General features: G+C 39.6%; 1 protein-coding gene across 3 annotated transcripts in view; it reads left to right on the top strand.

The window, feature by feature from the left end:
• Positions 1–25,713, top strand: part of LOC119476093 (roundabout homolog 2-like) — a 111,691-nt gene that overhangs the window by 4,715 nt on the left and 81,263 nt on the right. For all 3 annotated transcript variants that reach the window (XM_037749293.1, XM_037749292.1, XM_037749291.1), the window contains exon 2: positions 1,620–1,946. In XM_037749293.1, the coding sequence (XP_037605221.1) occupies positions 1,620–1,946 (327 nt within the window). The remainder of the gene's footprint in view (positions 1–1,619; positions 1,947–25,713) is intronic.

Here is a 25,713-nt window from a genome sequence, read left to right as displayed (position 1 = left end):
CACTCAGGTTAAAATCTAAATATTTATGCATGTTCGTATAATAATGTAGCCTTTAAGGAGGAATTGTACATTTTGTGTATCCATGCTATTACATTACAAAGTGAATAAAAATCCAATGTAGCAGCTGCTGTTCTACACCCACTGAGACAACATGTTTGATGATGTCAGTGTTTGATGGAACGTGTTAATGAAAAAGCTAATGAGATGTAATGACTCCTCAGCTCCTGTCTGTGAAAGTAAATATGGGAGCCTGAGTGTAGTAAGAAGCCAACACTAATCAACTTTCCTTTCAAGGACTGTAATGAAATTATACGTGGTTTTAGTCTACCAATCACATTTATGAATGTGTGTACACATCTAATGTTCCATGGTTAAAAAGCAGTGAAAATATAATATTAGTGAGAGATTGGATTTATGTAGACCATTTATTAGGGCTGCCCCCTCCATCGATTAATCGATTAATCCGTCTTTATGGTCTTAGTCGACTAAGATTTCTGTAGATTATTAGTCGTTTGACTTATTTCTAAGAAACTTATGAGCACATCTCTGGTAAACACAAGATTTAAAGTGATGCTTTTGTGTGATTCTTTGTGGAGAAACACAGTTTTACAGATTTATCGATTAAATCGACTAAATGATTAGTCGTCAAAATCATATTGTGTTATGCTGGGTACACGCTACACGAGAAGCATGCCAATTTTGGGCCTGAATCCCCCCTTCCGACAACTGTCAGCAAAGCCTGGATGTTTTGATGGTTCTTAAGATAATCTTTCCAGATATTTCTGTGGTGTGAGGTATGTTACATCCTCTGATCGGCTCGGAAGTCCATCCTGGCCACACTGATCTCAAATCATAAACATTAAACATGTTCAATATTTACGATTGTATATCCTGTTGTGTGTGGGGAACCCCAAGGACAGCAGATGACGCAGTTACGTGGGAAAGAACGATAGCCAATTGAGAACCAAGCTAATGCAAGAGCTAATGCAAAACGCAAAGCATTAAGTATTACTAAGATGGACCTCAGATATGGAGTTCCAACGTGTTGATTTTTGGCCTATCCTTCGAGAATTTTCAGTATAAAGTAGTGCTGAGACTAATCATCTGCCATGTTTGTTTACACTAAAGTCACGTTTGATTGCAAGACATTTTGTGAGATTTCCATTTTTTTGAGTCCGGACTCTTGCTGTTCATTAATGGAATCTGTTAGTGGTGTGCTGCTTTTAACAATTTAACATGTCGTTATGTGTGGGGCCTCTCACATTTTGAATCACAGTTTCTCCACAAAAAATCACACAAAAGCATCACTTGACATCTTGTGTTTACCACAAATGTGATCATAATTGCCTTGGAAATAAGTCATTCAGCATGAAAAAAAGCATAAAAAATGACTAACTGACTAGAAATCTTTGTTGAATAAGAACAAAAGGACCGATTAATAGACTAATCGACTAAGAGAGGGCTGCCCTATTGTTTTGCCATGCTAACAGTTAACTTCATTTTCCCCCAAACATACTGCTGTTGCTGCTGCAGCAAAATTAAAATGCATTTTTTATGTGTATGTATTTACTATGACTATTTCTTTAATGGTAACTTTATACTCTCGTTTCTCCCTCCAGGGTCTCGTATCCGCCAGGAAGACTCCCCTCCCCGCATCGCGGAGCACCCCTCTGACCTCATTGTGTCCAAAGGGGAACCAGCCACTCTCAACTGCAAGGCCGAGGGCCGTCCGACCCCCACGGTGGAATGGTACAAAGACGGGGAGCGCGTCGAGACGGACCGCGACAACCCCCGCTCCCATCGCATGCTGCTGCCCAGCGGGTCCCTCTTCTTCCTGCGCATCATCCACGGCCGACGGAGCAAGCCCGACGATGGCAGCTACGTGTGCGTGGCCCGGAACTATCTGGGAGAGGCCGTAAGCCGGAACGCATCTCTAGAAGTAGCACGTAAGTCTTGAGTTTTCATCTTATTCCTCTGGGCACAAAGGTACTGCCCTGGTCATGGGGAATCTCAGTGTTGCATGGTAAGAAAATGGAAAAATTGCAGTATGTATTGAGGTTGGTAACCTTTTGTGGAAATGTGAAAAGTGTTAATGTTGAATCTGAAAAAGGTAGAGTATATGTTAAATTAAGCATATCATTTTGGTGCTGAGAGATCCGTATATGAGATCGCCATCCGTCATAATATGAGCAACGTCACCTTTCCACCTACAAGTGTGTGTAGCCGAGTGCATAACATGTGTGCGCATATGTGTGCGAATATGTTTTCCAGACTGCTAGTGAGACCTGTTTGGATGACCTGTTTGGGTAATGTATGGGCAGAGCTGTGAATCGCTCCAGGGAGGGAGAGAAGGATTTTAACCTAGCTAACTCTCTCTCTCTTTCCCTCCCTGTTTGGATTTGGAAAGATGCAGCCTGCTCCCAGCCAGTTCTCTCCCTGTGTGGGAGCGAGAGAGAGGACGCTCTGGGCTATTCACATTTCCATTATGTGCTAAACTGAGCTGATTTCTTGCCATGAACGAGATGCACACACGCTCGGACGCACACGCAGATATACATGCATCATGCACACACACACACACACACACAAACACCCACACTGTCTCCCCTGCTCTCTGTTTCTCGCTCTCGTAGAGGTGGTAACACACAAGGAGCAAACAGGGAATTCCAGGCAAACATTATCTTTAGGGCTGCAACTAACGATCATTTTCCATTGTCTATTAATCTTACGATCATTTTCTCGATTAGTCCGATTGTTGTTTGGTCTAAAAATGGTGAAAAATGTTGATCAGTGTTTTCTAAAGCCCAAGATGACGTCCTCAAATGTTTTGTTTTTGTCCACTACTCAAAGATATTAAGCTTACTGTCATTGAGGAGTTAAGATACCGGAAAGTATTTATATTTAAGAAGCTGGAATCAGAGAATTTTTACTTTTTTTTTCTTAAAAAATTATTCACAGCAATTAATTGATTATCAAAATAGTTGGCGATTAATTTAATAGTTGACAAATAATTGATTAACCGTTGCAGCTCTAGTTATAATGCAATTTAATTTTGAATTTACACAACATTCGCCTGCCCAATCATTTCTATACACATGCAGGGTCTGGAATTTGCACCCGCCACCCACCAAATGCAAGTAAATTGTTGGCAGTAGCGGATGAAATCGTCACGCCATACGTCACTTTGGCAGGCATGGAAAACGCTGGGGATGGGAATAGAGAATCGGTTCCTAGTTGTTTGATTCCTTGGCATCTCATGCCTCCGTGACTATCGATTCCTCTGTATTAATGCTTTCCGACTGTTATGCATGCACAATGATGCATACGCACGCTGTATCATTCAGTTTGTTTGTGACCGGAGCCACGGCGGAGAGAAAAAAAAGTGCTCAAAAAAGTGCTACTAAACCTGAGGGACCTTTTTTCCCTGATAATGCTACATTGTGAACAACAAATCCATGTTGAAATCAACAGGAGGAGAGTTCGTAACGTTTCCTGTTAGGAGCTGTTAAATTACGTAGCTACTAACGTTAACGGAGGTTCCATTGAGTACACTGTGGTGCGTTCAAGCTCTGTTCAGTTAAAATGAGTATTGGGCTAAGGTAAATCCTAATTTTATTTTTTTCAGTATTTTTTCAGTGCTGTGTACCAATATCGTCCCACCCCTGAAAAATAGGGCTCACCCCGGAAGCTACGGTGTAATTCAAACTCTGGAATTTACCGTGTGTATGATGTTTTTATGTGTAAAATATATCGGCATAGATTTCAAAAGTGGCAGATAAAATTTCTGAATGGCAAACAAAAAAAATACTTGCCTGCCACAGTGGCAGGCAGTGAGAAAAGTTCATTTCCGACCCTGTACACATGCCTGTTTTGAATCATAAAACATGGAAGTTGTTGGACTTAATGACTTGACTATGATGTATCCTGTAGTTTGTTGTAATAAGAATCGGAAGGGACTCTTCCCATCAGAGTTATGGTCTTAACGGTGCTCTTGTGGCTTTTGTGGATTTGTCTCCCACTTGGCTTTGTGGGGAAATCATGAAATAGGAACGAAAAAAAAAAAGAAAGAAGAAAAAAAACTGAGATAAGAGCCCTGAACCTAATAGCGACTCAGTCAGAGACGTTATCTGAGATTTTTGTGTCGTTTTGTGCGCCACATCCTCTCTTTGTCTTATTGCCTTTTTCCACATTAGACACTTGTATTCCTATTGTCTTCCTTTACCGGTGCTGTTTCCTCTCCTTTCTCTCAAATCAATAGTGGTCCTGGAAATACTAATGCTTAAGGAAATGCTGGGTAAACGGGAATGTGTGTCTGTGTGTGTCAGGATATGGCCTGTACGTATAACATGAGACATTGTGGTGTTTGATATTCTACTATCTATAAGCTACTATAACAGTATCCCTGTCTTTACATCTTGAACAGTACTGTTGTATTTTAAGACAGTGACTAACTGTCCCTCATAAAGAAACCAGAGACCCAAAACTGTCGTTATAGTGTCAGGAGACAAATGTTACAGCCGCTCCGCTGATTCCCTTGACTGAATAGAGGCCGACTTTATGAACACAATGACTGTGTCAGAGTGATTTTGCGGGGATTTTCTGGTTCTCCCTTAAATACAATAAAGCTCATTTGTATTTTTGCAGCTCAAACGGGCATTCTGAATTCATTTTCCAAGTTAATTGTCACATTCATTGTAAGTGTAGGAGCTGCAATTATTATTGACAAATCGTTTTTTTTCCCCCTATTGTTGGAGTTGGAGAGAGGTACGCTACTTATGTATCAGCAATACATATGGAGGGTGAAATAAACAAACACAATGTATTGTTGCAAATAACAAGTACCAAACAAACAGGAGCTAAATCTAAATCTGAGGAATATGGCTTTCCTTTTCATTCCAAAGCAGCTCTCTTATGAGTCTTGAATGATGTATTGTAGAATATTGAATTCTTATTGAAGCCTTGTTTAGATCTCTTTGTGAATTTGTATGGATTTTGCTATATTTATGGGGAAAGTAGTACCATCTTAGTACTTGCACAGTGGAGTGCACCTCACACTTCAATAAGTCTCTGTTGTCCATAGTTATCATAAAATCACAAATTAATCGCACGGTTTTTATCTGTTCAAAATAAACCTTAAAGGGAGATTTGTCAAGTATTTAATACTGTTATCAACATGGGAGTGGGAAAATATGCTTGCTTTATGCAAATGTATGTATATATTTATTATTGGAAATCAATTAACAACACAAAACAATGACACATACTGTCCAGAAACCCTCACAGGTACTGCATTTAGCTTCAAAAATATGCTCAAATCATAACATGGCAAACTGCAGCCCAACAGGCAACAACAGCTGTCAGTGTGTCAGTGTGCTGACTTGACTATGACTTACCCAAAACCGCAAGTGATTATCATAAAGTGGACATGTTTGTAAAGGGGAGACTCGTCGGTACCCATAGAAGCCATTTTCATTCACATATCTTGAGGTCAGAGGTCAAGGGACCCCTTTGAAAATGATCATGCCAGTTTTCCCTCGCCAAAATTTAGCGTAAGTTTGGACCGTCATTTAGCTTCCTTTACGACAATCTAGTTTGACATGGTATCAATGGATTCCTTAGGTTTTCTAGTATCATATGATACCAGTATCTTCACTCTACCTTTAAAACCCCTGCAACATAAAAACTGCAAGTTTGCGTTAAAGAAATTAGTGGCGTTGAAACGAATTTGCATCAATGCAAACGTTAATATCTTGTTAACTTGGACAGCCCTACTATTAACCTCTTAACGATCCGCCGGCCTGCTGCCTATTCTGTTTTCAGAGATTATATCAGGCTCAGTCTTCAAGCAATAGTGAATATACTGGTATCATATGACAGTAGAACCATGTCATAGCTTGTCGGAAAGAATGCTAAATAAAGCTCCAAAGCCAGCAAAATTTAGCCGGGAAAAACTGGCATGGCCAATTTTCAAAGGGGTCCCTTGACCTTTAACCTCAAGATATGCGAATGAACAGAGTAAAATCTGTATCTTATTAGATAAAGCAGATGTTGACAAACGGCATAATTTGCAGTTGAAAAAAGGTAATAAATGGCAATATATCTTATCGCAAAATGTTTAAAATCGCAATAAGATTGTATTGTGACTCAAGTATCGTGATAATTAATAATAATCTGGTGATTCCCACTCTTATCGACTACTGTGGGATTTTCAGTTGTCCGATTGTGAGGTCTCCTTTAAAGCTGGGTGGCAAGATAATGACTGTGTAGGCTTTGCAATTTAGTAGTCAAATTTAAATACCACTTGCATTGGGTTGTTTTCTAACCCCATATATTTAGATCTTCAGTTCCTAGTTGTAGAAGCTACACGCTCACAACTTTACCCACAAATGATTATTTCAGTCATGTTTCCCAGATGAAATAACAGACACTAACCTATTTTGTTGTCTCCTCTTGCGCAGACAATGTCAATAGTTTTTGTTTTTTTCTGGAGCGTCTCTTACATAAAAAAAAAACAGTATGTCCAAGGCAGCCTCTAGTCCTCTTTGTGTAATTCAGAACAACATGGCTATAGGGATGCATACTGGCATGGCTCCTTCAGGGGCTGCAGTGCTACTGCCAGTGTTGCTGCAGCCAAAGTTGTCATGCAATGCTGCGGGTGGGAGCGAGCGGGTAGATGAAAGTGCTGTGGGGGTGCTCTGACAGCGAGCCTGGCTCAAAACGGTCTGCTTCCTTAGAGTCCACACACATCCTGAAATTTTCTAATGGGCTGTAGCTTTGTATCTCAACCAGTGGCTTAGAAAATGTAGCTTAACTTGAGGGGGGTGCTGCTCCCCTGGGCACATTTGTGCTGAACAAGCTCAATTTTGGAGGTTCGTCATGCATTTTATGAGCTTCAGTCTGACATGAAATTTGAAGGGGCATTATTCATTCCATGTGATGCAAAACACTTCAGCTGTTTAAGATGGTAGCAAAGCTTGAAATATGTAAATGATGTAGATATGCCAGAAATCTACATCTGGCAGCAGCCTGGCAAAAACAAATAATATACCTCATGACAGCTGTTTGTCTTATAAATTAACCAAACCTTGCTTAAAAAACAAACAAATACTTATTTCTACACAGTTTTTTTTCCATACACGTTGCACAGTAGAGCTCATGACAAATAATCAATAGACAGTAAGATAGCAAAATCACATTGTATGTCTTATGTTGTATTGATTTTCTAAATGGACTGTGAGTAAAATGGCAAAAGCAGAAAACGCCTAAAAAGCAAAATGATAGTTTTCCTTACATTTGAAGAAACAATTTATGTTTTCCTCACCCTGTATTTACTCCCTCTTTTGTTTGCTTTATTATCCATTGACACATTTTAAAGTGTTTGCCCTTTCAAACTTGTTTCTTACAGTTATGCTTGTTCCTCCTGTGCCTCTGACTTCTGGCTCACTTCAATACAACTGTGATGCCCATTAAAGAGGACCTGTTATGCATATTTTCAGGTGCATACTTGTATTTTGGGTTTCTACTAGAGCATGCTTACATGCTTTAATGTAAAAAAAACAAACACTTTATTTTTCTTTTACCGGCTGTGCTGCAGCACCTCTTTTCACCGTTGTACTGAAACGCTGTGTTTCAGCTCATCCCCCGAGAAAAGCCCAGTCCGCTCTGATTGGTCAGATGGCCCACTCTGTTGTGATTGGTCAACCAAACCAAACTCTTCGGACTCCGCTCCAGCTCCGCTCTAACTAGCTTTGTTTGAGGACGTGCCAAACTAGTCGCTAGGCAGGTATTATGTACACGTTACTTGATGACATCACATTACAGAAGAAATGCCGGGACTTCCAGCAAGGCGTTTCAGGCAGTTTAGGAGATGAGGACAACCTCTTGGTCTGAAAAGTGAAGCCAATGCTGAAGTGCCTTAAACTTGCATTCTTTCTAATAGCCAGCAGGGGGCGACTCCTCTGGTTGCAAAAAGAAGTCTGATTGTATAGAAGTCTATGAGAAAATGACCCTACTGCTCACTTGATTTATTACCTCAGTAAACATTGTAAACACGAGTTTATGGTCTCAATCTCTAGTTTCAAGTCTTCTTCATTACAGCATGATATTAATTTAGTAAATTATGGTCCCATTTAGAGTCAAATAGACAATAACGCAGGCAGCACAAAAGCATAATAGGTCCTCTTAAAGACAGTATGAACATACTGCAAGGTTATTTAATTTTTGCTATGTATTGTAGCATACTGTAGATATTTTCCAGAATGGTGGTTTTACAGGGGAAATTCTTTGTACATTGAGCATGTATCTTTCTTCAGTTGAAAATGACTGAAACTAACCCCAAATTCTCAACTATGTTTTTCTCCCGATTTGAAATATGAAAGCCAAAAATAAGACCCTGGAGAGTGGCATATTTGATCCAAGGCCGGTAAGGGAACATTCACTGCTTCAGCCGAAAAAAACATCACTGTGGCACAAACCTGGAGTATTCTCACCCTTGTTGAAATTCTATTTCCTGTACCGTTGGGTGCATATTTGACACAAATGATAACATCAGCCATTTCCCAGAAAAAATCAGGCCATGTCTGTTTATTATTAGACGGTCGTGCATTTTTTTTGCTTGATAAACAAGACTCATTGTGTTTTTCGTACCGTTGCAGCATGTCACTTGTTTCTCACATCCAAGTGTGTAATTTTAATAATCGACCGTCACCTGCTGTCAATGTGTACAATCACACATGGCCCACCACCGAGCCAGCTTTTCACATCTTCAGTCTTGCTTTATTCCGACTCTGCAGCTGAGCGCTACTTCAGAGCGCCGTCAACAAACAACTGTGCGACCTCCAGGCCACCAGTGGACTGGCACTAATCATCAGAGTGAGTGGCTGTTGATGGAATTAGAACAGCTCCCGCAAACTATTAAGAAGGGGACAGAAAGACGTAAACAGCGATGTGTTGAAGGGAGGTGTGGGTGGAAGGGCGACGGATGCAAGGGTGTTCATTAGCACAAAACTCAAGAGCAAGACGAGTCCCCCTCTGTTTGACTGTGCTAAGTGAATTAGCCAGACAGTCATCAATTATATCCTCCCAGTTACAGGCGGCCAACAAACTGATCAGCCGCAATGCTAGATAAATCTACTGCCTGCATTGTTTTTTAGCACACTGTGGTGATTATTTTGACGAGTGATTAAACAAACCGGACATTTATTTGAAGTTTTAGTAGAATGAGTAGAAGTAATGCTTGAGATTCATTCTTTGAGGTCAAGTTGTGGACTGTAGGGCAGGGCGATAGGCCTATGGGCACAATTTTCTATCCAGATATAAGTCATTTCATATCTCGATAATGATATATAGCATGTTTTCTGATAATTCAATAAATAAATGGTTGTGCTGCTCAGTAACGTTCCAAACTTACGCAACATGTGATACTGGCTTGTCAGGAATGAGGTTAAATAACACTCCAAACGTATGCTAAATTTTGGTGAGGAAAAAGCGGCATGGCCATTTTCATAGGGGTCCCTTGAATTCTGACCTCAAGATATGTGAATGAAAATGGGTTCTATGGGTACCCACGAGGCTCCCCTTTACAGATATGCCCACTTTATGGTAAAGTCATAGTCAAGTCAGCACACTGACAGCTATTGTTACCTGTGGGGCTTGAGTTTGTCATGTTATGATTTGAGCATATTTTTTATGCTAAATGCAGTGCCTGTGAGGGTTTCTGGACAATATTTGTCATTGTTTTGTGTTGATAATTGATTTGCAGTAATAAATATATACATACATACATACATAAAGTAAGTATATTGCCCTCTCCCATGTTGATAAGAGTATTAAATACTTGACAAATCTCCCTTTAAGGTACATTTTGAAAAAATAAAATATGTGCGAATAATTGTGAACACAAATGGAAAATCATGCAATTAATCAGGATTGACAGCCCTAATAAATAGTGTATATGAAATACTTTATTTATTAATATTTATTTTCTCATGTAATTATAAACTTAAGTACAAAATGATCAAATTTTCTGAGAAATTTGAGTTAGTATATGCATGTTATTATCAATTTAGACGACATAATTGTGTATTATTGTGTGATAAATTATCATATTGATTCACGGTAATCCATCAGACAGACATGGCCATGCTGCTGGCATAGCTGAAAATATAAGCATGGCTAAATACCAATAGGGTAAATTAAATAATGAAATATGTTTTTGTTTGTTTTGTTTTGGCTTTTGTAATTAGGGTGAACTAACCCTTTAAGGCTGATTATTCATAGGAGAGAGTGTATAAAGCGCTCTGACTTTTTTGTGCGGCCGTTCTGAGCGCTTTTACTAGTTGAAAATCTCTGAACTTGTCAGAAAGGCGCTGGTATGGTCACTGACGCACCTTTTCAAGCAATCCTCCGGTTGGTGCTCATGGTAAACAGGCAATGTCAAACAAACAGATAGTAGCCCAAATAGATAATGAAGTATGAGTTAGAGTGGTGATACAGATATTGTTGTCATAGAAACAAAACCCACGCGCAGCGGGAGCGCTTTTTTGATGAAGCGCTGGGATGGAACGCTCCCCAGCGCCCTGCGGGTGCTTTTCTGCCAGGGGAAAACGCTATATGGACACACGCCCTAACAGGGTTCTGGCTACTGAAATTGATATGATGCGATCAGCTAGATTGTTTCACTAGAGACGACTCACCACACATCACTCTGATCCTTCTGAACTGCAAAAACACAAAACATTCTAACATAGTAGAATGTTAGAGAGTGGTGGGGGTTTTTTTTTCATAAAAGGAATCTTCTGCCAGATTTCCCAGAGTTTTATTTTGACCTTTGGCCAATTTACCAACAAAATTAATGTTATTTAGTTACAACTGCAGGCAACATTTCTCACTTCGAAGGTCACCTCCAGCTAAAAATGAATGTCTGCTACCTGAATATTTTTTGCATTCCAAAATGTTGCTGTTTCCTAATAAAAAAGAGAACACGCAGAAATACACAACATTTAGAATCAGTTAGTTAACTAATTAGATTAGTTAGCAAGACCAGAGAGACCAGGAGCCTGTTTCACCAAATTTGCAATATTCAAGCAGTGATTGGCAACATGGAATTGTTTCCCCTCTCTCATTTTCACGTTTCACTAATCAAAACAAACAGCATAATTATGGCCCATGCGTGAGCATGTGAGAGTCCTGTAGCACTCTCAAATGTATCTGTAATTTGCGAGACTGCGATCTCTGAGAAGCAGTGCTCTCAAATTAATTTTGCGAAACGGGCCAGGGGAACCAACAGCTGATCACTCGTGCCAATTGATATGAGTATCTTGGAGTCACTAATTCCATTTCTTTTGAAATGTGTGAAGAAACTTTAGCATTTGAAGTGGCAGTAGGCAGAATATTTTTAGCATCATTGGGCAAAAATTCCATAATAACCATTCAGCATATTGTAATTCAAGTGTTATGAGAGATAACTAGACTTCTGCACTTCCTCATGGCTCTATTTTCAGGCTTTAAAAAATCTAGCCTGTTACGGGAGACTTTGACCAATTACAGGTCATTTTAGACACAGAGCGTTCCTTTCGCCTGTTCATTCAACGGAGGCAGCTGTCAATCACTCACAAACTCCGATCAAATGGTCAAATTAGGCAGCGCTGATCAAATACAAATTAATATTCTGTTCCTCTGATGCCTATTTCTCACATAAAATGTTTTCAGAAACATTTCTTAGTGTACTATTTAGCTGTAAAATTAGAAAGTTTGCGCTGGCTGGTGGGCGGTGCTTGGTATTTCCTCAACTGATCTCAACATGGCTGCAGGGTCACCACATTTCTTATTTTACAGCTAAACAGTACACTACAAGATGTTTCTGAAAACATTTGAAGCGAGAAATAGGCATTAACATAACAGAATATTGATTCATATTTGATCAGTGCTGCCTAGTTTGACCGTTTGATCGGAGTTTGCGAGTGATTGACAGCTGCTCAGAGACGGCAAGGCTCCAGCTCGGCTCTAATTGGTTGTTTTCCTCCGGTCTGTGAAATCTTGCAGATGCCATTAGGAGCACCGGAGGACACAGAAGTACATGTTTTTTTTTTTTCAGATACATTTCTCATGCACTACTGTCAGGATATAGTGACTGTTTTATAAAAATAACTTTTTTTTAATCATATTTGCTACAATCTTTCCTACTGCTGCTTTAAATAACTTTAGGAAGAACACATCAACTCTTAAGCCGAGATATTTGTATTTTGTGTACTGCTATAAAAACTGGTCAACACTTCTACTCACCATATGCAAAAAATCCCCATGTTGGGGTTATTTAGATTATAAAAATTTGACCCTCAGCTTGTGTTGTGTCTCATCCCTGTTGAGAAATCATCCGCGTCCTCATTCCCTGCTTCCTTGTCACTGTGCTCCCTTCAGTGACGGGCATTCCTTTGAGCCATTCGGCGCCGCAGACTACGCAGTAAACAACATTAGCCTAATTGGCATAATTTGAGAGTCAAAGCCTTGCTTTCTCCAGGCATGAAATAGTGTTCCCTCCCAAAGTGCATCACATGGAAGGAATCATTTCCCACCTCCATATTTGCGCTTTAAAACTGGCACACACCACGTGCGTAGTGGGATTAGACAGTGTTTGTGTTTGGTCAGGCCTGGGCTCTGGTCGGGGTTTTTGATGTGATACCAGAAATGAGGTTATGGTCAGCCATTAATATTATTAAGCACCTCGTTAGCGCTAGTGGTGAGATTCAAGAAAATGTAGCACACACCACTTACAGTAAGGTTCAGTAGGGTTTCTATTGGACGGAAACTCTCTGGTGTTTTTGAAAGTGGCAAGTTGCCATCAATCATGCATTTCACTCTTACCCATTGACAGCATCCAAAGTTGGTGCCTGCCAACCCTGTGTGTTCCCAGGCAGATTGTCAATGTTTTCTGTGAGTAGATAGGTTGGCCACATTGCACCATCTGTTGCCAGTCCAACAGCCCCCCTGTGTGCTTATCCCCTGTTTGCCTTCCTCTGCCTTGCTCTCGTTAAGCCGGTACAGAGTACAGAGTTTTGTGAACCCAGATGATCAGAACTGATCTTTCTCAGCTGTCGAGGTGTTGAGGATAAGTTTTTGCTTTCATTATTTTCTTTCTGCCTTCACCATAGTTATCTTCATATTATAAAATGATATAATATGTACATGCTTGAATTAAAGCTAGGGTTGGTAATGTTGAGAGTAATAGTAAGAGTAACTAGTAAGAGTACTCTAGATATTAATGAACCTCCTGCGAGCGGTTGCTGGAAATCATTGTTCGCATGATCGTGTGTTAATCGATCTAAGATAAAAAAACATAATTACAAGTGCATTCATTATTTTTGCAACAGAAACCTAACACTTCTATCTTGCGGAAAGTAACAAAACTATTAAAACGCCTTTGCTATGGATGTGCCCATAACAATTAGCATATCTCAAAAACTAAAATAATAACTTATGGAGTCTTAAGAAATATTTTGTTCATGTTTATACATTTAGAAATATTTAGATCAGTATGTTTTGTGTGTTTATTTTGTAAAATTTGATGAAAAAACATGTCCAATTTTATTTTATTTCTTTTAATTTATGGCGCAACTTAATTTATTCTATAATAATTATAAGTATTATAGTTTATTGACTGACACAACCTGCTAGATTAGGTTGTACAGATTTTAGGGATATGAAGCATTTGAAGATACTCTAAGAAATTACATCACAATAAGCAAAAATACCAATGCGGGCGGACAAAGCAGGGTTCAAAGGGTTAAAAATGATCAAACAGAAAAGCTCAATCCAGTGTTGCCAACTCTTTTCCAATGAAAGTAACTAGCAGCACTACTTCCAAAAGTCCCTAAATCTAAAGAGAAAGTCGCCAACACTGACAGTCCGTCCCTTTAGGCCTCCCTCCAAAGCCACTCCCCCAAAATGTTCATAATGAACGTAAACAACAAACATGACTATTGGTAGTACTCACAGCTGTCAAGCTAACAGCTTGTAGAATGAAATGATTGGACAGGCTTATTACAGTCCTGCTACAGCCACAAATACCGGATTTCTTTATTTTTTTTGTCAGAGCATTTGATTTATTGATTGCTGTCGGGATGTAATGAGAATTTCAACCAATATACCAACAAACTTTTTGAAGAAAATTACCAACCCTAGCTTTAAGTTTAATATCTTAATTGCCTCATAATTTGGACATTATGACGCAACAGAAAAAAACAATTACGTGTTGTCTTCTCATGTGTTCTGTTCTGGTCAGTGTATTCTGATAAACCAAATACACTGTGGGGGAAAATCACTCTGCAGTTTCACTAAAAGCTGAATAACGGTTGTACTCTGTGTGACATTGTCCCTTTGAGCCAAATCTGTGAAATTTGAGATGTTGCTATAAAATATTAGGACATATCTTTCTTCTAAGATTTATGGGGATTCAATCAGTGGTATCTGATATAGTGAACACATTGAAGGAGCTTCCATCTTCTTTTGAAAGGTGTATTGGGATGAACATTATCATGTTCTATGCTCTGAATGACATGTATCTAGTTGGACTTGTGATAAAAGAGCTACCATTCAAGCACAGCCAGAACTAAGATATGTAAAGCTGTCAATATACCTACAAGAGTATGATTCTTTAAAAGCCTTAGCACACTGGAAAAAAATCCTTTTCTACCCTAAATCTCTTAACCCAATCACACTGAGGCATCTTTTTTTGCAGTGGTGGCATCTTGCTGTTGCTGGGCAGCACATAATCCGCTATCGGTGACTTGTGTGCCAGCGAGCCGCACATAACTATTTACAGCTAAGGCAATCGAAAACACAGCAGTAACCGAAAGACAAATCTAAAAATGTACCCGAAGGTTCAAATGCCCCTCTAATGTTCCTCTTAGCTTGATGTGGGTTGTTTATGTCGTGGCAAGTTCTGTCCGTTTAATCAGATACTAGCTCCGGGTGGTCAGTAATAAGCACTACTAGCCTTTTTTTTCCTCCAGTACTGTTGTTGACAGTGCAGTGGAGAAGGACACCCCCTGAGCTCTTACGATTAGGCGGCAGAGAAAAAGCTTAAGAGCATTTATCTGTTCAGAGTTGAACTTTTTCCAACTCGGGGCACTTAGAGCCCTCTTTCAGAGTCTCACAAAACACACGAGAAACCCACAGAATGCTTCAAACGCGTTAAAGGCTTTGAAATTAATGGGAAAAATGCACTGTCCGGTATTAAAAACATGAGGACTCCATGATTTATGAAAAATGACAGTCATAAGGCCTCATTCTTTACAGGTCAGCATGTTGTATTCACAGTATCCTGCTATAATGTAGTGCAGTGGTTCCCCACTTATTTCCCTTGAAGCCCCCCCTAATTGCATATGTGTGTACGTCTGATGTCATCATTTAAAAAAAAAAAAAAAGATTCAGTGTATTAAATGAGTTAGTCTTTTTTATTAAATCAACTTTCAAATCAGTTTTCTCAACATAAAGTGATGATGTCTTGACTGATTCACCAAGTGATTGCCGTGATTGTAACGACTTAATTAATTTACTATAGTATTGTTAGAGTCTAAATTGATTTTTTGTGATATATTGTGGTTACATAAATTTAATTTATGGTCCTGTTAGATTGCTGCTAGATTCCCCCGTTAATACATGTGCGTGTCTGCTTTTGAGTGTGGCAAGCGGGACAAAATGTTGTTTTTGAAAGGCTGAACGGCAAAAATGATGGATTGAAGCAGAATATTTTGTTAGATAAAAACATGTTGTGACTTTTGGAAATTATTATATCTGTCTTTTTTCAATAACTGTTGACTTCTGGACTTTTCAACACTCTGGAGTTGTTGGAAATGTTTGGATCACACGAGTCGGGAACAATCCAATGTTGCCACTACTGGAATCTAATTCTACAAATAGTAGCATAATAGTGTAATACTGATAATATTAGTGTAGCCTAATCTTTATCTGCAACTGTGCACAAATACCAGATTTAAACATAATGTTGCCAACTAAGTAGCAAAAATCTTTTAAAACTGTTTTATATACATACTTTTGTATTAATTATCCAGTAATTGTGTTATTATGATTTTGGTTATATATGTGCAAATTTAATTTTGACAACCACAGAGCAGACAAATTGTGGCGCACCCCCTGTGATTTTTGACGCCCTCCCTAAGGGGGGCCCTGACCCCAGGTTTGGAACCACTGATGTAGTGTATTGGGTTGAATATTAACATGACGGATGGGAATTTTGCGAGCTGTTTGCTGCCTGTGTTTTCACTCTGATTCATTTGCAATTCTGTCTGCCACGATGAGGAAAATGTTAGTTGTCTGGACCTAGGACAATGGGTTGTTGCTTTCAATGAGGTCACACATGAAGTAAAATGTACATAATGATAATGTACAGCTGATTACCATCTGTGTTCTCATCCAGTTAGAGTAGTGCAGTAGAATCCCATTGGACTATTTACATTTCGTGCATACTTGCTGTAATTGCTGTCCAGTGCAGTGGTTGATTATAATGGCATATTTGCCTGTAATACGGCTGATGAAATGACCATACGACCTTTTTGAATAGCTCAACATGTCTCATCATTTGTTATTTAGTCTTTGTGTCAGTGTAAGACAATAATAAAACAATACCAACATATAGGAGATGTATTTTCCTCTGTTGAAGGTGGCCTTACGCTTACAACAGTGCAGATGTAGAGGTGGCCAGAGCAGCCAAGTGGAACTAATTTATGCATATTTTTTGGCTGAGGACAGTGAGATAAGGGGCTAGCATCTGGTGCTAACTGGACCATGCTCACTCCTTGGAGGTCTGTGCATTGCGAGGTTCGGTAAGTTAGCTAAGGGCTAGCATCTGGTGTTAATTGGGCCATGCAAACACCTTTAAGAGCTCTGGTGCACTTTCTTACAGTCGGTTGGAAGAAACATATGCCTGGTGCGAGGAGGCACACTAACTGCATTTACTGTGTTGCAGCTTGTTGTTGCTCTCTAATTCTCTTCAGAAACAGCCATTCAAGATACTATTCAACATGTTACATGCTTTTCTGTGTTTTCCAAATTCTGTGCCACTTTATTTATTGATCTAATAGTTGAAAACAGCTTCTTAAATGTGAATATTTTCTGGTTTCTTTACTCTTCTATGACGGTAAATTGAATCTCTTCGAGTTGTGGACAAAACAAGACATTTTAGGACGTCATTTTGGGCTTTGGGAAACTTTGATCGACATTTTTCACCATTTTCTCACATTTTATAGACCAAAGAACCAATCAATTATGGAGAAAATAATCAACAAATGAATCAACAATGAAAGTAATCGTTATTTGCAGCCCTGGTCTTATGCAATCCAATACAATGGTTCTACCATAAAATCTACTTTTATGATGCCTATAATGTTCAGTTTTTTTTTTTTTAATTGTCCTACATTTATTAAATTATATGTTTTAGCATTGAGGTCATAGTCAGTGATGGTGGATGGATGGACTGCATTATATTAAGAGGTGTTTCTAATATTCTGCCCCACTCATGTATGTAATTGGGATAAACGAAACATTTGAAACACCTCTCAGTATGATGTGGTTCATTACAACACAACCTTTAACTATGACCTCAATATTTAACATATAATTGAATTTAACATTTCCGACAATGTCAGCAAAAAGACATGTTACGGCTGAGCTGTTGTATTGTATTGCATTAGATTGACAGGTGTACCTAATAAAGTGGCCACTGAGTGTCTATCATACCCTGGTAAATGCTTTTAGGTGGTCATGTCATTCTCTTGAATCTGACTTCAATTAAAATGTGTGGCGATGCGTTGGTAATTAGGCAACTTTAATTTGAATTTGGCTTTAATTTAAATCATCTCCATTTGGCACCACTCATATTTCTCTATAATAATTCCACTTAATCAACGTCTCCCCTTTTAAATAATGTGCATATTGCATTTTTATTTCAATTTCAATAAAATACCAACTTACATCTCCTCCCCCATCAAGAAGCAATGATATTTTTTACAAGGGGAAAGTAATATGACAAAGGATATTTGTTAATCAGCATTGTTTCCATGACAAAAACTAGAGTGCTGACCAAATAGAAAATAGTCTACTGAAGCAAAAAAAAAGTATGATTAAAATATATTGTTTGGCTCAATTTTGTGCTCAGTTGATTAGATATTTTTCATTTGCCCTTATATAAATTGATTTAATCCTTCTGGATATGCATTTTTATTAAATGCATCATCAAGTTTAGGGCTATTGTTGGACTTCCTTGGAAAGAAAAGACATAACTGTAGTGTCTTGGCGCCTGATGAAAAGTATTGTAAAGGGTTCTGGAAATTGTACGACTTGACAATATCAATTCAAAGATGGCTGTATTGACTGCAAAGTCCAGTCTAATGACAGCAGCAGTCAGTGCCATCCATTAGTATAACAGCAGTTGTGTTCAGGAAGTGATTGGCAAAACTCTGCTAAAGGTCACATTGGGTCAAGCTGCTCCCATGCACCTGTCATAGCCTGTGACTGAGGATCCCTGTTGAATGAATAAACCAAATATTCCTGTGTGCCCGAGGTGTCTTGCACACTGATTGAAAATCCTCCAGCAAAACAGTGGTGGAAGGGTTCAGCTGCCTGCTACTCCGTCCCTATCTGACAGACAGCGCTTCTCATACAGTGAGAGAAAAAATCTGTTTCCTGTCAGAGTAGCCTTGAGTTTTAATGCTTAAGTTGTACTAGTCCAAGAGATGACTATGTGGTAAAAATGCATCCAGATATTTATTTTAAATACAGCCAATAAACTAATTTGCATTACCCTCTCTGGGAGAAACATAACTGATAGATTTACATTCATACATACATACAGAAAAACTTGGATCATTTTATTTTGCCTGTACACGTTTGGGCTGGGACTTGGCAAAGACCGCACCGCGCAATCCATTTCCAATATGACGGATCACAAAATGATTCATTACACGCCGCTGTCTACCTTTCAAGGTAGTATATTGTGATGCCGTGCACAGTAGTACATTATCGGCTATAATTTAATGCAGTCGTGTTTCGACATTTGAATTTGAAATATGGCCATACATCTCCTTTTAGATGAGTTGGCGCTGGCTTAAGCTTCTCCATTAGCAGACCTTGAATGAGGCCTTCACACTATTACAGATACAGCTGTAACTTATTGCTGCTGTCATCTATGGCCGCTGCCGCTGGGTGTTAGCCTTCTGTTTTTTTCTGAAAGCTACATCCAGCCATGTTTTATAAGCATTACATAAAGTCAGGTATCAATATTAGGATGAACAGAATGGATTATGGTAGAAAAAAAAAAGTAAAAACACAGTAGTAATATTCAAACTCACCCCTAGCATGCCCATGTGCTGAGTATGAATATGAATATGAATGTCCAGTAACATGTGTCAATTTCCATTCATTACATGCATGCAGTCCTTTCAAAATAATCTTCCGTCTTCCCAGGAAACAACTTGGTTAGGTTAAGGCAACAAAACTACTTATTTAGGTTTAGGAAAAGGTCATGTTTTGGGTTAAAATAATTACGGAAGTGGCGTTACTTAATTATGGAATTAACGTGACAAATAAGTCAATGTTTGGGTTAAAATAACTACGCTTAAAATACTTGGTTAGATTTTGGCAACAATACTACTTAGTTAGGTTTAGGAAACGATCATGGTTTGGTTTAAAATAACTACAGAAGTGGCATTACTTAAGTAAAGAAGTTATGTAACATATAAGTCAATGTTCGGGTTAGAATTACTATGCTTGATATACTTGGTTAGGTTTAGGCAACAAAACTACTTAGTTAGGTTTAGGAAAATATTGTGGTTTAGGTTAAAATAACTTACTTAACAAACAGTGAAGTACATTTACTCAAGTATTGTACTTAAGTACAATTTTATCCTACTTGTACTTTACTTGAGTATTTCCATTTTATGCTACTTTATTCTTCTACTCCACTACATCCCAGAGGGAAATATTGTACTTTTTACTCCACTACATTTATTTAATAGCTATAGTTACTACTAACCTTTTACTTCAACAACATATGATATGCTTATATAATATAGTCCAATCTACCCACTAGTATATAAATATCTCAAAGTGGCTCCACATTGACGAACTACAACATTAAAATGCTCTTAAATGTATTCATCAGTGATACAAACAGAATAATTAAATATTATATCATAATGTAACACTGTAAAAGGAGCCACTGTACATAATGATAACTTTTACTTTAGATACTTAAAGTACATTTTGCTGATAATATTTCTGTACTTGTACTTAGGTAACATATGAAATTCAGGACTTTTACCTGTACTGGAGTATTTTTAGGGCATGATAATTCTACTTTTACTTAAGTCAATGATCTGAGAACTTCTTCCACCACTGTAAATGAATCAACTTCTGGTTTCACACGGGATACGAACACCGGTGTCCTGGCCGAAAGTCTAGCATTTGTCGCTCTTTATTCTTCCTGGTTCACGATTACATGGATTACATACAAATTGATTTAGTGGAATATATATGAATTACAGTGCGTTACTTTTCGTAGGTAAAGCTACGAACGGTGTATGATAACAGCCTGAGCTAAGTCATGTGTCTCTCAATAAAATGGTAATGGTTCATAATGGTTGCTGTGCAGTGATTGATGTACAATCGCTGCATAAAGACTTGTCTTGGCACATGGGTAAGAAGGCATCTTCAGGCACATTTGCTTCTAATAAAAATAAAGAAAGCACCCAGGGACAAGCAGTAGTATTATAATGTAGTATCTTCATTCTTTTCTGGTATATTAAGCTGGACTGGAAGCTAGTCATTGTGTTGAAATAGCTTTGTCTTTTCATGGCACTAATTTGAGTGAGCTTAGATCCACTCCCTTCAGTGGTCTCCAGTCTGGCGGGGGGTGATGAGAGGGAAGACAGCCAGCAAGAGGGACTGTGTAGTTAGTTTATTATTCATGTGGCCCACCCAACATCCCACCAATCTAGGCCAAAGCGCTGTTATATCTGCTAAGTGTCACCTTCCAGACTTCCGTTTCGCCCGTTCATTCACCTCAATCACATCGGTTTGCCAAGTAACGGTCAACAACTCCATCCATCGTGTCCTCTGATTCACAAGAAGTGGAGAGAGTGCCAGGGCAGTTGAAAAAGGATGACATCACTCTTATACACTTCAGTGAGTAAAAAGCAAAGGGAATATCCGGAAGCGTGATTTATTCATGAAATCCACCCAACGTAGTGTCTTTCTTTTATCCAAGCTCGCACACTCAAGCATGTGTTTCTGCGTGCTTTTTACCTGGGATAGGTTATTTCATAAATAAATGCTGTATGGCATGTCACTGCCTTTTATACCAATGAGTGCTGCACCCCCATGTGTGTCAATTCATTCTCCACTGTTGTACAGGATGTAATTGCAACAAGGAAGCAAATAAGATTCCATCCACACCTGATGTGTTTTTGTGAAAAGCATGCAATAGTTACTGTTGGTGTATTGCTAGGGCAGAACGGTGGACTGGGTGGCCGATTCAGAGCTGGTGTACCAGGAGTCTAAGTGCTGTATCTGAGCTACTAACCACCTGGAACTGCATGCCTTTACTTTCTGTCTATTTTGATCCTTCATTCACCCACATAGTACTGCAGTTTATGACTTCACATTCTTCCCAATAAGCACCTTTCCACTCCCCTCCCTAGATTACTGCCTCATCTCCAACATTCAAAACAACACGCCATTTGGTGTCCTTCATCTCCTCAACCTACAGACTTGGTGACCCTCATAGCCTAGATATTTACTCAGTATTTGTTTAATTTATAAAACCATTTAGTTTCTAGGTTGTTGGTATAGATGTGCTGCCTTCCACCTCATGGAATTTTGTGCACTGCTACTAATATGCTCCATTTACTCTATGCTGTGAGGACTCTTAAGTCCTTAGCCGCAGCTGTAAAAATCCCTTATCTGAATTAAAAGTGATAGGAAGCACATGTCGTGAGCTGCAGGGCCCATAGTGGCTTAACTTCATACTTAAAGACACTTAACACTAGTTCACAACGAAGGATGGCACGCCGTGTAATTGCATTTGTTGTAGAAGTGAAACATATTTTTTGGCAAAGACTCAAAAGCTCTTTCGTTCACAACCAGTGTTTTTTTTTTTTAAGGCTTGCAAGAGACTGGCATGGCTGCTATGTACAGCAGGAAAAGGGGTTATGGAGTGTAATGTGAAGCAGACACAACAAGGCTAAGTGGAAGTTGCACAATATCAGCATGTGGTAGATCGTAGAAGTCACAACACTTTTTTCCTAACAGCAACCCTTTTTACCCCAAGCTGAGTACCCTTGGAGGGAAAGATGGCACGAGACAACACCAGTACTGAGCCGAAATTCATATGCATCACGAGGAAAACCGCACTTGAAAATGAGTCGAATGAGTACCAGGCTATCGTAAAATGTAGAAATGTCACGATACAATAAATTAAATAGTCGATACCGGTACCTGTGAAATTCCACGATCATTCTTTTTAAGTGTATCGACAACATCGGGCTTGACTTAAACATTGCTTTCCTAACTTTGTAAACCTAAATGTGACCAATAAATACACAGATATAACTGTATTTAACTGTTCTTTATTATTAAAGTTATAAATCGCACACCTGCGACTTGGTGGAAAATCTTCAAAATTAACAGGAATTACAATTCAAGTGTAAACCTTTTTTAATGCAGCAACACATTGGAGAAAAAAAACTTGTACAGGAATTAAAATTGCAGTGAATAATATATATAGTATATAAACATAAAATTGAGTTGAATGGATCAGCCGATCCAGCTATCTGAATCAATATTGACCTTATATCCGATCCAGTATCGGTATCGGTGCCCTTCTGAATACTGAATAGAGCTTGAACACATCATAATGTAACTCAATGCAACCTCTGTTAGCTGTTAGCTCCGTTATTTAGCCAAGCAGGACTGCGCTGCCCATGAGCTGTTAACATTTAACGTCATTACGACATAACGACATAATGACATTAGCCTCGAGCCATGATCCCTGGTACCTAAGGTACTGTAGAAAAACGAGTACCGTCACGTTTTCAGAATGTTGGCACGAACTTTGTAACAAAGCATTAGTTCTCGTGACATCACTAGTAAAATGTCACGTTACCTAAATGGTTGTCAAAATACACATTTTAGTTTAAAGAACACAGATAACATCAGTTTAATTATACAAAAGGCAACAATGTGGAAAGCAGTTTTCTTTTATAAAGCACTTGTGTTCCTGTGTAAAAAGGACGATGCTCTCATGGTTACTGGGTTAGCTTGGTCTCATGCTCCAGTAGTTAATGTGCACTAGTCCATCGCTGCAGATGTTGTCCGTGCGGGGACCGGAACTGAGGAGTGACCAACAGAGCTCAGCACGGGGAGTGGACGGACAGTGTGTTCCAGAACAGATGTTTCCAGCCTTTGTGCGTTTGTCATTTGGGCTTTAATCTGGTCAGTGAAGGGCATTAGAGAAGTGCAAAGGGGAGGGACGGAGCATGCATGGGGACCCCAGCTGTCTGCTGCACCCTTCAGAAAGACACCCACCTCAAATCCACATCCAAGTCAAATCCATACCCACACATGCGAAAACCGACCAAACGGCACCCACTTTGTAATTGGCTGCAGAATTAGGGCACATGGTGTATTGTTGAACCTGTGGAGATTATGCATTATGCTTGAATCTGCGGAGATTATGCAGCGCCGGGATATTATGCCTCCATTTTCTCTGATTGCCTCTGTATTATTTCCCTCCCTGTGCTACGGTGAATATCCCACTCACTTCATCCTCTTTTTCCCTCCCTAATATTGAACCTCATTTTCTTTTCACTTCCCTCTCAATTCCCTTTTCTGTTGTTCTGAACCCTTTATTCCTTCTTCTCCCTCTACTATTCTCTTTCCCTCTCCCCTCTTCAACCCTCCCCCCCCCCCCCCTCCCCTCCACCACCACCACCACCACCCTCTTCTCCACTTCTCCTCCGTAGGGCCTCTGGCTGTCTCCCCACAAGTGATGTTCTCCTGGCCAGATGATGCATGCATATCTCTTGTGTCTTCTTGACGCTAACTCACGTCGACGTTTGCACGGCATTGTGGGATTATGCTCTCGGTCATATTTCATGTAATGATGAAAATGATGATGGTGATGAGTATTCGGGGATGGGCGGGGGGGGGTTGCTTCTATTTTCTGCCCTTGTCTTTTCTTCAATATCAATCAGTGCGGTGAGATAAGATGGCAGATAATGGGTGTTTCGCAGAAAGCGGAGAAGGAATAACAAGTTTTGGTTTCAGTTTGGGTCACTTTCCATATATCTCTCGAGCAACACCCAGCCTGCTGCTCATAAAGAGCCATTATTATCGGTGGTGTGCATCAGTTCTGAATTTTAAACCACACCACTTTCCCAGCTGCTAATCCCTCGCTCGTCTGTTTCTTTCTCATATTTTTTTTTTTCTGTTCACCTCGTGGGCAACCCTGTTTACACGAACACCATGTTCCGACGGAGAGGCAGGAAGTGAAAATCATCCCTAATAGAATAGAATTTTCCTTGCAAGTGCGCTAACAAGGGGAAATGTGTTCCAAGCAAAAACAGAGTTAGAGGGAAACAGGGAGGGTAAACACATTCAGGGAAAGAGGGATGATTATTGGACTAACCCTGGAGAGAGAGAGGGAGGATGAGTGGGGGGCCATGGCAGACTTTTTGCCCTCCAACAGTGTCTCCAGTGTGTGTGTGTGTGTGCAGTATATGCGTGTGTGTGTGTCCATGAGAGAGTTTTAGAGCGAGATGCGGGGGGTAGTGAGCACATTTCAGGGGACTTGCCGGTATATGCAAAGCTGTGTCAGTGGATATAGCATCTATGGAAGAGAGATTTCTTCACAGTCTTTGCTACACCCTAATTAATCTGCTTAAACCCGCCAGGCCTGTCTCCAGCACTCTTAACACATCAGAAAAAAAGCCAGGCAGCTTCTGAATCCAACCAGGATTTTCTCCATGGATGCCAGTGGAAAATCACTCCAGCCCCCACAGCTGACAGCTTTCTGTCAGAGTGCGCAGAAATGCATATAGAGTGGAGAGAGACAAACACGCACCTCATCATTTCCCGTGATGGATGTTTTGTGGGGAAGCAGTTGTCACGAGGGGTCATGAAAACCCCCCGAAACAATAAGGTTGTTGGCTTGTATTGCCTGCCCGCATCCTCTGCCTGTTGGGTAGCAGACACTCCCTTAACTAACAGATGAAGCAATTTATGTAGTGTTCTTTTAGCCTTGCCCTAGGCTGTAGTTGTGATCGAGATCTTACACAATACCAATGACAAAAGGGTAATTTTTTATCTCTTTGACTCACTGTTACTGCGCGAACTGAGGTGAACAATTCTCCTGGAAATATCTAATGGAGTAAATTCCGACCAACTGTTTGTGAACGCTGTTGTGAAGAAATGCCCCAAACTCACTCACCTAAGTTTAGTCATGTCTGCTAAGCAGTATGCTCAAATAGTTTTTGCACAGCTCTTGCTTGCCTGGATAGACTACCGACTCCCACACAGAGTGTGAAATAATTGCGTTGGTAATTGCAAAACCACTCTTTGCAGCAATATTTCAGGACAGATTTGACCTACCAATCACAATGATGGATCATGTGGTGTTGCTTATCTAAATATCAGGGCTGT

Source organism: Sebastes umbrosus, chromosome 17, assembly GCF_015220745.1.
Source record: "Sebastes umbrosus isolate fSebUmb1 chromosome 17, fSebUmb1.pri, whole genome shotgun sequence".
Lineage (NCBI taxonomy): Eukaryota > Metazoa > Chordata > Actinopteri > Perciformes > Sebastidae > Sebastes > Sebastes umbrosus.
Note: the sequence above shows the minus strand (reverse complement) of the source record. Positions and strands in the feature narration are given on the sequence as shown.